Consider the following 15079-nt stretch of genomic DNA (forward strand, 5'->3'; position numbering starts at 1 on the left):
GATTCGAATACAACGTTCCGGGTTCCCTCTCATGATCAAACGCCTCTGTCTCCCCCTAGCCGGACCATAAGGTCATCATATAGACAAGTCGTTCCTTCTTGATTGTCGATGAAACATAACTGTTCGACGTCGTCTTTTTTAGCTATGCAACAGGACATCAGCAAAGATGTGCATATATTGCAATTTGTGTCCCCTGGGCCCTGTATCACGGCTCATTAATCATTTGTTAGTATTCGTGAATATTCAATATATCGTTGTTTCTGACAACCACTCGATGCAGCTGGTGATGACGACTGCTCAGATGGCACCAACCCTTCAACATACTCTCAATGGCAAGACATTCGAGCCCACTCATGCACTTGATTCGCTCTCAATCCATTCGTGCAGCAGCTCTGACCGGGACCGTCGAAACAGGCGCCCGCTAGGCAACACCATGACTCTCTCGGTCATCTGTCAAACATGTCATTCTAAAATTGCCGCCTATCATCAAGATTGCAGCGAAGGGGCCAAAGATTGATGGTTTATCTCAAGGTTATCTATTCTGGTAAACCTATTGCAATCGGGATGCTATAGATGTATCTTAGTCGCCGCTGTCATCGACGCTGAGCAGCGTGTCACCGTCCTTTTGAACTCTGCTCGGCCGTTCAGCTGATCGGCCCGCGGCGGGCGTACCTTGGCAGGAGCTTTCCGGGGCAGGTACCATCATGACTCTCGTATGAATAGTCACTCGTTCTATTTCAGAGCTTGGCCCCACAATCTATAGTCAAGCCAGTCTATGTCTATTAGCAATGAATTATACTAAGTCTTGTACTCGGGACTCATTCTGGTCTGTCAAGGTCCCAAGCTGCAGATAAGGTGCTCCACCTGCTCCACTCAACTACGTCCTCTTCCGAAGATTCGCACGTCCAAGCAGACTGCCTCCCCCATGCATTACCTTCTTTGCTAATATCCCACAGAAGATCAACGCCAGAGTCTGAAGAATACAGACCACTTCCCCAGTCAAATCCCGGGTCATCATCAGAACGATATCCTTCCTGCACGACTTCTTCAAACAAATCATCCGTCGGTTCTTCCGGAGTCCACTCTGACGTCCTCTTCTTCTTCCCAGGTCTGCCTCCATCTAGCAGCACGCGCCAATCTCCCCTTCTCTGGTCCTTGCTTCTTTGAAGATTAAACTTCGCACTTCCCTCGATAGCCTCGATGAGAACTTCGAACCACCCACCACACATCGCCCCGATCTCCTCTACAAACCAGATTTCTTCCAATCGCAGCTCAGCTTCTTCCCATTCTTCAAACTTGTCCAATACAGCCTTCGCAATCTCCTCGGTCGAGCCTCGTTTTCCCGCACGGACATGCGCGTCATAGTGGTGTGTTTCCAGAAGTCGATGGTCCTTTTGGCTTTTTGACTTTTCTTTCATCTGGGTACTCTTCTCCTCGCGTGTCGTAGCCCAAGCCTCGCCTTCAAGGCGCTTAAAGACAGCCACCTGGCTCGCACCCCCTAGCTGTTCATCCCGGCCCCACTTATCTTTCTCCTGTGCACGGCCAATAGTCGTCGTATCCACATCGTATCCCCATTCCTGCGCAATGCCACTGCACCACACCTGGAACTCCTCGACTGTCCATTCAAATTTGTGATCGTGGTGCCTGAACACCCTATCTGTGCGTTTCGTAGGATCGGGGAAGCCAGTGGCGGTGTTCGTCGAGCCAGGAGGGCTGAAACGCGCGTTGAACCCGTACGATGGGGTTGTCACGAGAAGTAAGCGAGGGTGGTACACGCCCAAGATCATGGGCGTGAAATCAGCGAGAATTTCTTCTGGGAGGTGTTCGACGCTTGAAATGAAAAGCATTAGAAACAGATCGATGATAGCACGGAATAGACATACACCTCTGTTGCAACGATGCATTCTGCATTGACAAAGACTGGGTTGAAGATCTCGAGTCCGCCATGCCAGATGTTGACTTCGAGTGGTTCCCATCGTGTGTATGATGCGTTTGCGGCAGCGGGGGAGGTGTCTTCGATCGCGGATGCAAGTGCGTGAGATGAGATATCGAGGCCGGTGATGCGCCTCGGGTGGAGATCGAGATCACCCGCTTGGATTGTGGTTGTAGTCGCATCGCTAGGAGATGCCAATACGCCAGGGTCAGGAGGGGGAAGACAAAGTGCAGGTTGACAGAGGACTGCGAGTAGCTGACCCTCCCCGCACCCGATGTCTATGATCTAGGCAGGAGATGAGACTGATCACTCGGTGATTCGAGACTGATTCGAGACTGACCTCGATGACCTGCTCGCGGCGAAGAACATCTAGCACCCATATTCTTCTCTGGAGATAGAGTGGAGGAAAGAAAGTCACTCTTAACTCTGCTTCCCCGCTCATTGGTGACGGCTGCTTTCTAGCCTTGCTCGACTTGAAGCTTGAAGCTTGAAGGATTATCGCTATCTGATTCGCATGGTCAGGGTTGACCAATCAGATTCAAAACAGACGTACAAAGCCCTTATATAGACACCATCCCAGTGATTCGCGGGATGCTGAGGCCACTGAAGCCGCTGAGATCGCTTGTTTGATGATAATTGCGACGTGGACCAAACCTTGGTACTTTGGAACAATGATTTCTTGTGATATCTATACGGTCCGGGTATGAGCAAAGTTTGGGATTATTGTGTTGGCTCGATGGTTTGAGACAGAGAACGTGATCATGTACCAGTCCGAGTTAGTCTCGACAGCGAGCGCTCCGGCGTAGACCTAGACTCTGCTATGCAGGACATGATGAATGAAGAGAGAGCGCCGGGGCAGTGCCAGCCAGTTTGGCTAGAACTTGTGATAATATCGAGTTGATTAGCGTTTATTCGAAACTGCCCATTGGACAGTAACCCGAACCTCCCGAGGCCGAGGCCGACTCGGAATAGCCTAAGCCTGCCAAGGTTATCTAATCACTAATCATCTACATCATCATCATGAATCATTCCTTATCCGTGCTACCAAGTGCCCGAGGCAAGAACGAGATCCGAAATGATAATAACCGGGTTGAAGCTACTTCCTGGAACAGTACCGGCTGTCGAGCCGATACTCGAGCTCGTTGTTTCCGGCGATGAGCTCTAAGCATCTCGGGTAATATGTGTAATGATTAATCATCGCCATGCACCGCTTGCGCCAAAGGCCGGGTGCATAGCCGGGTCGTCAGAACCTCCGTGGATAAGTTGGTAAGTATCAAACACGCAGTCGATCATTATCGATGACAGGAAAACGGAACGTGAAGGTCCTCCTCCCGCGATGAGAACGGAACCTGTGCCGTATCGGATACGAAAGTTCAAACTAAGAATTGCTAGTAACGGGATATCCTGCTGATGTAGCCTAGCAGCGGGCCCGTAAGCCTTTCAGTAATAAGTACTATGCCTTCCCTGGATAAAAGTTGTAGATGTTTATGCGATGAACGGGACTTGTTTCGGCCAACATGTTTCATTTCATGACAGGTACGGCAGATTTAAGCGCCAATGAGGTAGTGACATGAGTATATGCACCCAGCACGCACCCCCCCTTCCTCGTACCTTTGTCTCAGATTAATCCTAGATCATGCATCGTTTCTTCGTCACCCATCGCCGTTGCAACGTTTGGAGTCGTCTTCCGATCGTCACCGAAACTATTCCGATATATATAACAAGGTTGGATTAAAAGAAAGAGCTAGTACTGCATGTAGCTACATCATCTTCATATCAAGCCGTGTGCGTGATTCATAAGGGATCCATTTACCGGTAGTACGCAAACAGCATAGGTTTTTTCGCGGAACCAAGAAAGGCAAGATCCCATGGGGAAGCACAGCCACCTGTCGCATGAATCCCGAACTGGCCGTAACAGCAAATTCAGCCTTGCGATGGTTTTAAATTCAACTCTCATCATCCTGTGCGAATTACTAAACCTACAAGAGTACAAAAGTGCTCCTCGTTAAAGTACTCGCTCTCATTCAACGACTCATATGTCGCTCTTAACTCCTACTGAGGCTCATGCCTTTCAGAAATTCCTTTCATCGCTCGACACTACCGACTTTTCAGCAGCATGGAATGTGGAGCTAGAAGTCTCGCATGAGCATATGCCTCCAGCACACGGCAGAGAGGCGTTGGCTCAAGCAACCAAAGACCTCATGTCACTGGATACGGATAAATGGCGGTATCCACTCACTCGCATTCCTTCATCTCGTGAGTTTCCGTCGGAACCACCGGTTCACCGTCATTCCCAGTCACAGTCAAACTCCTTGTCATTTCTCTACTCCACCCGTCGAGAACGACGTGTAGAGAGCAATGACCCCACCACAGGCCATTCCCAGCTACTGTCCCGCAATCGTGTACACATACCCCCTCTCCAACGAACCGCGGATCCTGCATCAGTCTCTACCAGAACTAGAGCAAGAACGTTCACTTTCGATAATGCATCATCCTCATCATCCAGTCAGTCTCCCGTTGATCCGTCTTCCTCAGCTTCATCCTTCTCCACGCACCATACCACTCCTACACCGGTCTCGTCAAATAAACGATCTCCGCCACTGGATCATAATGTTTCCAATAAACGGCGGCGACAGTCATCAATTACTTCGCAACAATTTGCGAGTGACTCCGGTAGAGCGTCAACGCTTCTATCACCCTCGCAGAAAAAAGCAAATCATATACAATCGGAGCAGAAGCGCAGAGCTAATATAAGAAGGGGTTACGAGGCTTTGTGCGACATCGTTCCCTCTCTACGGGAAGCCATGTTGGCTGAGGCAATGGAAGAAGAAGCAGCCGCGAACGGGAAGAAAGCTGGCAGACGACGGTGTAAAGCAAAGTCAACAAATGACGACGGTGAGAAGGCCGACGGCAGGGCCGGTCCAAAAAGCGAACATGTCGTGCTCTCAAAGAGTTAGTACTCAAACCGCATTTCTCCTTTTGATTCGTATTTATTTTAATCTTGCACTACAGCTATCGATTACGTTACAGAGCTTTTGTCACAGCATGCAGTCTTCAAGCAGCGTCTGATGGTGGCGAGAAGTGCCCTCCCCGTTGATCATCCATTATTACGGCGTCATCCAGACTCTCCACCCCCACTATGGGAACGGAAGTGGACTGGTGGCGAAGCAAAAGATGGTGAGGAGGAGGACGAGGAGGAGGAATAGTAACTTAAAATAAATGTCACTGGACGCCTCATATTATTTATGGGTCAAAGTTTGTTGTCTTGCAACTTGGGTCCGTTGGACGCTTATTATATCAGACTCGCTTCATTATGTATAATACATGACCTGTAATTCGCTGTATGCAAGCGTCTGCAAAATCTTGCAGAAGCGAGGCAAACTTTGTTTGTCTTGATTAGGCGCGCGCGGTACCTGAACGTGAACTTCCAAGTATCGGCACGTCTGAAACAAAGTTCCGACCCTCAGCACCTCGAACGACTTTCAGATTTCCATCCAAAGGAATGACAGAAGCACAAAGCGGCCCTTCTAATGGTCGTAAACGCAAATATCGATCAGTGAGTACTAGTACAATCAACAAAACTCTCCGGATCTCCATCATGATACCGATAGACATTTGACAGGACGGTGTATCGCCCACCTGGGTAAAACGAACGATCGAGGGACCAGGAATCTGGGCAACCTGCGTAAAGGGAAAAGAACAAGGAACGGTCGGCGAGCTCTATGATCTCTTTGAATCGGTGAAGTCTCTCCTCTGTCGACGCTGGATCTCGCGCGCGGCTTATGGTGCTCGTTGATAGTTAGCTGCTGACTTGTGGCCCGTTGAAGGGCATGAATCTGAGTCCTCTCGGGATAACGGCTCGGATGTGGATGAGAATGAAGATGATCTGGAAACACAGATTGCGAAAGAGGTCGCTGCGTTGAAGCGGCCAAAAGTGGAGAAGCGGTTTGGTGGGTGAAACTCTGCTGTTCCGAGTTATTTCTCGAGCTCAAGCTGATGGTGCGAGGTCTAGCCAACTGCCTGACAAACACCAATTGTGGTACGAACACGCGCTTTTTATCAGTCTAAACTTATCTTGACTGTTCTGACTCAGTCATCTTCATGTCATGTAAACCCCCTGTGGACCCAGTAAAATTGGTGATGAAACACGTAGAAAACGTTCAAAAAACGGGCGTTACGAGAACAAAGTAACAGCCATACGTTGTACTCGTTCTTCGATTCGTACTCACTCGGCTTGACAGATACACGCATCGGTTGACACCGATCTCCGGCACATGCGTTGCGAACCTTCCGGAGCTCCATTCTTTATGTCGTCGAACCGTTGCTGCGTACTGCGCTCCGGAGAATCAGAATAGCGAGGGGTCCCCGAGGGCTCGCAAAGTACGTATACAGACAAGTCGACGTTCGCGATTTATTGAATGTATGTTTTAGTACAAGATCGAGTTGCGCATGCGCAACCACAACACGCTGACACGAATGGAGATCATCCAAGAAGTAGCTAAATGCATGCCATCAAATTATACCGTCGACCTCGACGACCCTGATGTGTTCGTTCTAGTGGAAGTCTTCAAGGTCCGTGCTGTGTTTCGGTTCAGATCTGTTTCAGATCTTAAGATTATGCAGAGCACCGTTGGCGTGAGTATTGTTGAAGATTATTATCGATATCAGAAATTCAACGTTATGGAATTGGCGAATGCGCATAATGAACCGGAAAGATTCGAGAAAGGGGCAGGGCGCGTACGAGATAAGAAGCAAGAAGATAATGGAGCTGTCAATGTGTAGGTGATGGCCGTAGCGATACACGGAAGATTGCTATCTAGTAAGGCTGTCCGACAGCTGATCATGATCATGGGACGATTGGTGTTTATCGATATCCTGGGCCACTACAATTTATTCTAGTTTGCGAGATCCGACCCAACATCCATCTTTATCTTAGGGGAAACGACATTGATATCAACTTTCTTGTCATGTCGCAACTACAGTTTGGCCACGTTAGACTATTCTATATTTACAACTAAGAGCACCTAACCATGTTACAGCTACCTTCAAATCGATAGGCCAGAATCCATTTTTGTTCATTCACCGCTTCTGTTTAGTTGTGGAGCTGGCCAAACAACAGGGTCCTGCCTTAGGCTGCCTATTACGATACTTCGTCGGGGCGAGATACCCCGGAATGGCACTGGACCTGCGCAGCTTTCTCATTCGACACTGTCTTTGGACATTTTCGCTATGGCTGGAAATCGCCATCACATTCCAGTAGCCATAAAGCAATAATATGTCACTATGTCTGCCCAAATGTCATCCAAGGCCGGTTGCTCGAGTGAAGCATGCAAGTACTACTTAATGCTGAGCTCACTGTGCTGGCATGATCCGAAGTAACAGAGACAATGTTAAATATACCATGATGAGTTGGTGATAAATAGTCATACCGGTATTACCAGCAGTGAGCTCAGAAGGGTGTCAGACACAGCGTCAAACGAACCGCATACCATATCATAGAAGTTGCGCAGTCCAGTACCATTCTGGGGTATCTCACCCGACAAAGTATCGTAATAGGCGGGACCCTTTTGTTTGGCCAGCTCCACAACTAAACAAAAGCGGTGAATGAACAAAAATGGATTCTGGCCTATCGATTTGAAGGTAGCTGTAAAGCAATTCGATCTTCCAAGAATAAACTGCGGAAGCTATACATCTAAAAGGCCCGCGGTAGACGGCAGTGATGTAAGGATGATTCGAGGTGACCGGTGACCTCTGCTGAGCTAGCCGACTAGGCTCGCGGATGAGAACTTGGTCTGGCGAGTTGGGATTATGCTTGCCTCCCGAACGAGCAGTGACTCGTTGATCGAAGTCCTAGATGCAGTCATAGACGGAACCCTCGGCAAAGTGTTTCCAGTCTTTGTCCAAGTTCAGGGGTATGGTCTTGAGGGAAGGCATGGGCCATTTTACTACCGAACACACTGTTTCGATAGGTTGGGTTATGCGGAAAGTAGCACACATACTGGGGGTAATGCGATCAGGGAATATCAACGGCGTCTTTGAGCCCAAACTTGTCCCTGAGAAGATGACCATGTCGGTGACTAGAATGACAGAAGGTTCGGTAGGGAAAAGCTTTGAAACCATGATTTGTGACTCCAGGGAGGGTACATGGCCAGACATGAGATCCGCGCGAGCCGCTGCGCCTGAACCATGGGTAGCATGAACAACAGTCAATGGCCAGCCGTAGAAATGGTCCTCGGGAAGGTGATCGGTGATTCGACGCGTCAAGTTCTTGTACTGTGCACAAGGTTATAAGGCCAACCGAGGTAAGCATGCCTATGGTCCGTTCGTCAACTACACGGAAAATGTTTTCACTGCAGCCATGTCGTCAATGTAAAGAATGTGAAGCAGAGACTTCTCAACAGAGGGCTTACACCATTCACATATCCCTTCCTCCAAGAGATAGTACGATAGCCGCAGATTTCTAGGATCTCCTTCCAAAAAAACAAACAAACAAGGTATCTTTTTTGTGAGTCAGGCCATCTTTCTGGAAAACTGCATAAATTCAGGGTAGCAGTCTCGAAGCCATGGGCATAAAGCTCAAGCGTGTGTTGGATGTGAGCAGAACCACAGTGCTCACTGCTTTGTCTGTCCGGCTTGAGAATCGCTGACCTAACAGGTTGGACTGGACCGAGCGTTAGCTCAGGATGGGACACAAGCGAGGGGAGCCGCTCGCGAGAGCGGGATACCTGCTTACAAATTCGACCATGTCGAACCACTCTTCGGGTAGCTTCGAAAACGAAATATGTATTGATACCTCATAATACAAGGAAAGGGACTACGGAAAGCGAACTGCGAAGCGAAGAAAATTTGAAGGGGGTGGTGGTGGGTCTGAACAAAAACCGTAAGTGCGACTGAGGAAGCTGAAGTGCAAGGTAGGTACGACGAACTCGGCACAACTTGTGGCACGAATGCAGGAAACCGAATCGCGGTGCCGGGACATTCCGGCAGGCTGTTCGCATCTGGATACATACATATTTGGTCGAACGCCGATCTTGTACACGCTTGCATGTTCCGTTTCTGCTATCCACAGCCTCACACAGCAAACAGTGCAAGTTATTTGGTCTCCAGTGACCTTCTATGATTCATGATGGATGTAGTGTAGCACGTGTTCCCATCAGAGTGGCACTATACGTTTCATCATTTGACTCGGAGCTTGTGTAACTTCGATATCAAGGCTTCCTGTGGTCGTAAGGGCGACGCACGGCCCGGATTCTGCTTCTCTCCCACTGTCCTTTCATTTTTATTTGTATTCTAAAGATGGTGGTAATAAAATTTTGAACAGCTTTTCGATCATACCCAAGCGTTCTGCGTGGATACCTGTCTCCACAAGTTATAAGTAGTACAATGATTGATACGAAGTTATAAGCGCTGGATGGTAGTACTTACATCCAGCACCATCATATAGAAAAGGATAGTGATCAGATAGTTTCGTCCAAGGTCTGTTTCCGAATGATGCATGATGAGTTGTCGATGCTGTCCTCAACATGTTATTCCGTGCTCCGATTGGTGGCATAAACTTTATGATGACACAGTGGGCACCACCGAGGCCTGAGGGCCCGAAAGAAGCTTCAAAACCAGGATTTGTAATTCTAGAGGGGGCACATGGCTGGGCATAAGATCTGCGCAAGCGGCTGCACCGCAGAATGATGGGCTGGCATCTTCGAAGTAAATTAATCTAGGAAGCAATATGGAACAGCAGAAAATAACCGACCATTGCACAGTGACAAATTTTATCCCTTGGAGGAAGAAGTAATAAGATGTGGCAAGTTAGCGTTAGCTCTGTAGGTAAGAAGAATTCGAACGCCATCTTTATGTCTGAGAAGAAAATACTTGTGCAATGGACCTATTGAGTTGAGAGTAAGATCTGCCTCCTTGTTTCGGCCTACGTATGATGTTCACTGTTGTTCGACGAGACGGTAGATGGATACAGTTCCCTGCAATTTTCATATCTAGTCTTCGTTCCAAACGACCCCCACATAAGATGTGGAAGAAGCATCAGATCGAGTTGCTTCAACAAAATTCGATCTGATGGATCGTCTCCCACCTATCAAAGTATAATGCAAATACACAACTGTCTGCTTCAAGTCTAAGGATAAATTTACTCAAGACCGGAGCATGAGGCATCATGACTTGCTGTTTATGATAGACCACCGAGATTTATTCTAGTCGACACAACCTTCATTTTCACAGGGGAAACGAGCTAAATATCAATCCTGAGATCGCACCTACAGTTAGATTATCGGTGCATTCGAGGCTGAGAACACCTACCTAAGATAAAATAAGCGGATCCTGTTCCAAGAATAACCAGGGGTAATCCGCCAGAAAAGGTGTTTGTCGGACAGTGACAGTGTAAGGAGATCCGGTCCTCTATTCATCAAAGCCCACACTTTAGTGACTTCACGTGCTGCCGCCAATAGCACGAAATGGCATTTCAGAAGGCCTTCCAGGTCTGACGAGAACTTAGTCTATTAGTTCATGGGAGGAAACATAAAACAGTGGGGAAACGGTTGACTAGCTATTGAGCAGCCACAAATGTCCCTTGGATGTCTGACACGTTAGTTCGGTAGCGATAAGTCGTACAGTACGAAGCTCAGGGCAGATTCAGGGCAGGGCTTTTGAATTTCGTAAGTTTCCCGTTGTGGCTGAGTCTGGTGCCGTTTGCCGCGGGATACTGTTCACGAACGTTTCCTTCAATTTCGTATATCAATTTTTCTGCGCAAGAGAGTTTGATCGTCCGCAGAGTCAAGCACGGAATCGGAAGAGCTAGACCTGCTTGATCTGATGCGGTCGTCTTTTGCCAACCAAAGTGGAGGATCAGGAGAAACTGAAACACCAATGCACCACTCATGCAAATACAAACGGTCTGATTCCACGGTAATGTGACTGGTCGCATGACTCGGAAGCATGATAACTTGTCATTCATCCTGCACAACTGAAATTGTTTCTAGCGTGTAAAGTCCGACCCAACATCCACCTGTATAGGAGAGACGACTTGAATATCAACTGTACCAGGTTGCACCTGTAGGTCACATTAAACCATCGTTTTTCTCACAACTAAGAAAACCTACCGAGGTCAAGGTAAGTCTATCCTGTTCTAAGAATAATTCACGCAAGCCATGCGTCAAAAATGGAGCACGGCAGACGGTAGCAGTGTAAGGGTGATTCGAGATGATTTCCTCATCAAAGCACGACTGAACTACCCTGCCAGGCTTACGAATGAGAAGGTCTGGTGAGTCGGGATTGTAGAAATTCCCCGAACGAGCAATCACTCGTTTATTGAAGTCCCAGATATGGATGTAGAAGTGACCCGCGGCGGAGAGTTTTTCCAATCTTTGTCCAGGTTCAGGGGAATGATCTCGAGGGAGGGTATAAGCCATTTTGCTACCGAACACGCTGATTTGGTAGCTAGGGTCATGCGGAAAGCAGCACGTATGCTGGGGTCCCCAGTCGGACCAGGGAATCTTGCCATGTGTCTCTAACTGCAAAGCCGCTCCTGGGAAGATCACTGTATCGATGACCAGAATAATAGACAGTGTGCAGGGGCGTGAGATAAGCTCTAAAACAATGATTTGTGACTCTAGAGAGGGCACATAGCCGGGCATAAGATCTGCGCGAGGGGCTGTGCCACTGAACGATGGGCTGGCATGAACAATCATGAATGGAAAGGATGAATGGTGGCACTTTGGAAGGAGATACGTGAGTCTGGGCTGCGGCGACCCATCGATATCCTGTAATGTGTGCACGGTTATAAAGCTCGAGCCAATGACAACAATTGTCCGTTGGTCGACTACGTAGAATTGATGCTGAGAGCCTTGCTGATAATAGTCTGGGAAAAGATGCTACATATACTAAGCAGCAGAATTCTCAAGAACAAAGGTACTCACACGCTTCACATATCCTTTCCTCCAATCGATAGCTTGCATGAACGTGGCAGACGCACGTTTATAAGATTTGTTCTCTATGTAATAAAAGACAAATATATAATCACCATAGATCGCAGGATCTCCAATCAAATCGATATGGTACACGCCACGTATATCAAAAGTATGTTTGCACTCCAAGGAAGCGCAGACAGAGTCCGGGTGGGGATGCTGGGATGAAGCTGACCGACATTCCACCCAAAAGGAATGGTAATCTTGTTCGGTGTCGGTCACGGTGACGAATCCAGGCAAGGAGACTATAACCACAAGATCTTGCAGAGGATCTACAGTAAGAAAATTCGGGCGGCGCTGAGAGGACAAGTCATGTATGGCCCACGTCCGGGAAAGGTTGGTATTTGTGTTATAGTCCCTAATGAAGAGACCACTCTGTACCAACATCCACAAAAGACCACACTTCATACCAAATCGTAGCCATGGTAGTGAGGGATGTTCGGGGAAGGTAGAAGTCATCAGTCGTTCTTCCAAGACCGTGTTCAAATGTAAGCCAGACCGCCACAAAGATGTCGATCTCTTAAGCGAGGACATCTCTCTGGATACACCAATCGAGTCCAGGGTAGTGGTCTTAGTGAAACCCTGAGCATAAAGCTCGAGCTTGTATTGAATGTGTACAGAATTCTGGATCATATTCCAGAAGGCTCTGCAGGTCTGACATTGAAACCAGAAGTAAGTTCATCTCAGAAGTAACATGGAACAGCGGGAAATAACCGACTATTGCACAGCGACAAATATCCCTTGGGGCAAGAATTGATAGGATGCGCCATATTAGCTCTGTAGGACATGAGAGTAATTCAATCGCCATTGTTGTGGTTTGAGCTAAAGTAAAGTGGGACATGACCAAAGGCTAACATCCTGTTTTGGCTTTGCCGCCGGATGCTGTTCAGAATCCAGATGCGCCATGGTAGAACGCCAGTTTCCTTCAAGATCGTTTATCAATTATTCTGTTCAAGCTCATACAACCGTCCGCAGAGCAGTCCGAGATGGCAGAAGGTCCAGACCCAGTTGATTCCATGCTCGATCTGATGCGTCGCCTCCCGCCTACCAATGTCGAGGAGAACGTGAACGCGCTCATACAGATCTGCCCGGACTATGCAGATGATCTTCTAGGTAGTGTCGACCAGCCTCTGAAGGTCAAGACAGACAGAGCCACAGGGAAGGACTATCTTGCATGCGATTACAATAGGGACGGTGACAGTTATCGGTGAGTCTTCTGCTGCGCTTCCGGGGAATGTGTTCAAGGCGACTGCATAAGTTGGGTTTTGTGGAGCGGCAAGGGCTCTAATCTTATCTCATGCATCCGAGACAATGTACTTCGCGTACTAACGCGCTTCTTCAGGTCACCTTGGTCGAATGAATACGATCCTCCCATAGACGATGGTACCTCACCAACACCGAAGCTTCGCAAGCTTGAGATTGCCGCCAATGAGGCGTTCGATACATATCGCGAACTGTACGTGTCATACATGAATGGGCTTGTAGTAAATCTTTGCACAAGTATCATCTAATAAATTTTGACAATAGATATTACGAAGGTGGCGTGTCTTCTGTTTATCTTTGGGATCTAGAAGATGGCGGCTTTGCAGGTGTTGTGTTGCTCAAAAAAGGTGGGTAACCGACTGATATCTGTGTTTTCGACGTTCTAAGATCGTGCCTCTAACTGCCGCACCTTAGCGATGACACCCACAAGCCCTGACGAGCCTTCAGGTTCATGGGACTCCATCCATGTCTTCGAGACCGTGGAGCGCGGAAGACAAGCCCACTACAAGCTCACATCTACTGTCATGTTGGAGCTCGTGACGAAACAGAACAATAAGGCCGATGAAACCTCCGTTCTCCACGAACCCGAAAAAAAGGCTTCCGAGCAAGGATGGAAGTCGTCGGGGGAAATCACTTTAAGTGGAAGCATGACGAGACAGGTAGGCTTCCTCATCTAACCTGATGTGGGCTGTCACACACCTTTACTTCCCACAGACCGAGCAGGACTGGCCTGTTCATGAACCAACTTCACATATTACGAACACGGGAAAGATGATCGAGGAGATGGAGATGAAAATGAGAAATCTTCTTCAAGAGGCACGAAGTTTTTTCTTTCTCGAGACATTCAGGACCTGATCATAGCACAGGTGTACTTTGGCAAAACACGTGATATCGTCTATGATCTGCGAAGCATGGATGACCTAAACAAAGCGCGACGACAAAGAGAGTTGCAGAAAGAGCTGGTTGGTTTTATTAAGCGTTAGCATACCCTGAAGTGTTCTATAGCAGTAAAGAACATTAGTCTGATGTGACGATTTTGGAGTTCGCACTCAAACAAACGAAAGGTTCGTTTTAGTATCAACGTGAGACTAACTGAGCATCCGCAATGGGATTCGAATGAATGGTCACCTAATGATGATCAAAGAATATCTTATCAGCGCACTTGCTGCCTAATCCACCAGTGATAACATACATGTGTCAGTTTGATCTCGGAAAGCGGTCTGTTCTTATTGTTCACAGGTACACGTTCCATGGCATCAAGTGCGGACTCCGCACCATCAATGACCTTGCCAAAAATCGTATATTTGTTGTCCAGATGAGGCTGTTTTGCATAGGTTATGAAGAATTGCGACTTGTTCGTATCGGGGCCGGAGTTCGCCATGGCGACTATACCACGATGGTTGAACTACAAAAATGATTGGTGAAGATCCATGTGCGCGGGTAAAGGTATCCGGTACCTTCAAAGTAGACCGCAATTCATCTTCGAAGGGTTTCCCCCATATGCTTTGGCCACCTTTTCCTGAGCCAGAAGGATCGCCCGTCTGGACCATGAACCCTTTGATGCTGCGATGAAATATGCAATTATCATAATAATTCGAAGCGCATAGCGCAAGAAAGTTCTAGGGCTTGTTAGGCTCGGAAGAGATAAACGGAAGCAATTCCATACCTCTGCCGTTTTGGGGACAGCCTCGCAGAATATCTCGATCTGAATCACCCAAAACTTCCGAGTGAATCGCAGAGATTTTAGTTGGGCATATATAAGCGCACCTTGAGCTCGCCGTGACTTGTGTGAAGCGTTACAGACTATAAGATAGCTACGAGTCAGTACATGCGTTGATGGAGGAGAAGGACGAATTACCATGTGTGACAATGTGACAATGTGATGCGACGGGCTGTGACTGCCCTTGCTCTT

At 47.9% G+C, this 15079-nt stretch overlaps 6 protein-coding genes across 6 annotated transcripts; 3 read left to right on the top strand and 3 right to left on the bottom strand.

Moving 5' to 3' along the window:
• Nucleotides 1-810: 810 nt before the first annotated feature.
• F5147DRAFT_710413 (uncharacterized protein) lies at nucleotides 811-2856 on the bottom strand. The gene is made up of 5 exons (XM_041438275.1): nucleotides 2701-2856; nucleotides 2487-2621; nucleotides 2274-2438; nucleotides 1884-2218; nucleotides 811-1830 (listed from the first exon to the last, which is right to left on the bottom strand). Exons 3-5 carry the CDS (start codon nucleotides 2373-2375, stop codon nucleotides 819-821), a joined length of 1449 nt encoding a protein of 482 aa, XP_041289552.1. The 5' UTR covers nucleotides 2376-2438; nucleotides 2487-2621; nucleotides 2701-2856; the 3' UTR covers nucleotides 811-818.
• Nucleotides 2857-3877: 1021 nt separating this feature from the next.
• Nucleotides 3878-5338, top strand: F5147DRAFT_640229 (uncharacterized protein). Its single transcript, XM_041433022.1, has 2 exons — nucleotides 3878-4885; nucleotides 4946-5338. Exons 1-2 carry the CDS (start codon nucleotides 3970-3972, stop codon nucleotides 5137-5139), a joined length of 1110 nt encoding a protein of 369 aa, XP_041289553.1. The 5' UTR covers nucleotides 3878-3969; the 3' UTR covers nucleotides 5140-5338.
• F5147DRAFT_710424 (uncharacterized protein) lies at nucleotides 5339-7037 on the top strand. Its single transcript, XM_041438276.1, has 8 exons — nucleotides 5339-5489; nucleotides 5556-5672; nucleotides 5733-5883; nucleotides 5946-5972; nucleotides 6027-6120; nucleotides 6175-6313; nucleotides 6365-6505; nucleotides 6557-7037. Exons 1-8 carry the CDS (start codon nucleotides 5436-5438, stop codon nucleotides 6713-6715), a joined length of 882 nt encoding a protein of 293 aa, XP_041289554.1. The 5' UTR covers nucleotides 5339-5435; the 3' UTR covers nucleotides 6716-7037.
• Nucleotides 7038-10707: 3670 nt separating this feature from the next.
• F5147DRAFT_325528 (uncharacterized protein) lies at nucleotides 10708-12709 on the bottom strand (the record flags this gene model as incomplete). Its single annotated transcript, XM_041429232.1, has 4 exons — nucleotides 10708-10991; nucleotides 11041-11811; nucleotides 11857-12558; nucleotides 12623-12709. Coding segments are annotated over 4 exons (1635 nt in total), but the record flags the coding sequence as incomplete, so codon positions are not given.
• A 181-nt stretch (nucleotides 12710-12890) lies between these two features.
• On the top strand, nucleotides 12891-14150 carry F5147DRAFT_747159 (F-actin-capping protein subunit beta; the record flags this gene model as incomplete). The annotated part of the gene is made up of 6 exons (XM_041439914.1): nucleotides 12891-13111; nucleotides 13247-13360; nucleotides 13432-13514; nucleotides 13582-13826; nucleotides 13882-13983; nucleotides 14034-14150. 6 exons carry the CDS (start codon nucleotides 12891-12893, stop codon nucleotides 14148-14150), a joined length of 882 nt encoding a protein of 293 aa, XP_041289556.1.
• On the bottom strand, nucleotides 14011-15066 carry F5147DRAFT_325574 (cyclophilin-like protein). The gene is made up of 7 exons (XM_041429233.1): nucleotides 15026-15066; nucleotides 14935-14970; nucleotides 14834-14872; nucleotides 14625-14786; nucleotides 14360-14572; nucleotides 14156-14295; nucleotides 14011-14087 (listed from the first exon to the last, which is right to left on the bottom strand). The coding sequence occupies exons 1-6, from the start codon at nucleotides 15026-15028 to the stop codon at nucleotides 14245-14247; spliced, it is 504 nt and encodes a 167-aa protein (XP_041289557.1). The 5' UTR covers nucleotides 15029-15066; the 3' UTR covers nucleotides 14011-14087; nucleotides 14156-14244.
• Nucleotides 15067-15079: the final 13 nt, after the last annotated feature.

This window comes from Suillus discolor (genome assembly GCF_016758755.1).
Source record: "Suillus discolor strain FC423 chromosome Unknown F5147scaffold_54, whole genome shotgun sequence".
NCBI classification, from domain to species: domain Eukaryota; kingdom Fungi; phylum Basidiomycota; class Agaricomycetes; order Boletales; family Suillaceae; genus Suillus; species Suillus discolor.

What these genes read in the sequence shown, in the direction of transcription:
- F5147DRAFT_325574 (XM_041429233.1), bottom strand. An exon ending in AATTGCGGTCTACTTTGAAG is followed by an intron (nt 14,573 to 14,624) that starts GTACCGGATACC and finishes TCATTTTTGTAG; the next exon opens with TTCAACCATCGTGGTATAGT. An exon ending in CCGAGATCAAACTGACACAT is followed by an intron (nt 14,296 to 14,359) that starts GTATGTTATCAC and finishes GATCATCATTAG; the next exon opens with GTGACCATTCATTCGAATCC.
- F5147DRAFT_640229 (XM_041433022.1), top strand. Translation starts at nt 3,970, where the DNA reads ATGTCGCTCTTAACTCCTACTGAGGCTCATGCCTTTCAGAAATTCCTT. An exon ending in ACATGTCGTGCTCTCAAAGA is followed by an intron (nt 4,886 to 4,945) that starts GTTAGTACTCAA and finishes CTTGCACTACAG; the next exon opens with CTATCGATTACGTTACAGAG.
- F5147DRAFT_710413 (XM_041438275.1), bottom strand. Translation starts at nt 2,375, where the DNA reads ATGAGCGGGGAAGCAGAGTTAAGAGTGACTTTCTTTCCTCCACTCTAT. An exon ending in GCCGCGAGCAGGTCATCGAG is followed by an intron (nt 2,219 to 2,273) that starts GTCAGTCTCGAA and finishes TCTCCTGCCTAG; the next exon opens with ATCATAGACATCGGGTGCGG. An exon ending in TGCATCGTTGCAACAGAGGT is followed by an intron (nt 1,831 to 1,883) that starts GTATGTCTATTC and finishes TTTCATTTCAAG; the next exon opens with CGTCGAACACCTCCCAGAAG.
- F5147DRAFT_710424 (XM_041438276.1), top strand. Translation starts at nt 5,436, where the DNA reads ATGACAGAAGCACAAAGCGGCCCTTCTAATGGTCGTAAACGCAAATAT. An exon ending in GTAAACGCAAATATCGATCA is followed by an intron (nt 5,490 to 5,555) that starts GTGAGTACTAGT and finishes GACATTTGACAG; the next exon opens with GACGGTGTATCGCCCACCTG. An exon ending in GGTCCCCGAGGGCTCGCAAA is followed by an intron (nt 6,314 to 6,364) that starts GTACGTATACAG and finishes TGTATGTTTTAG; the next exon opens with TACAAGATCGAGTTGCGCAT.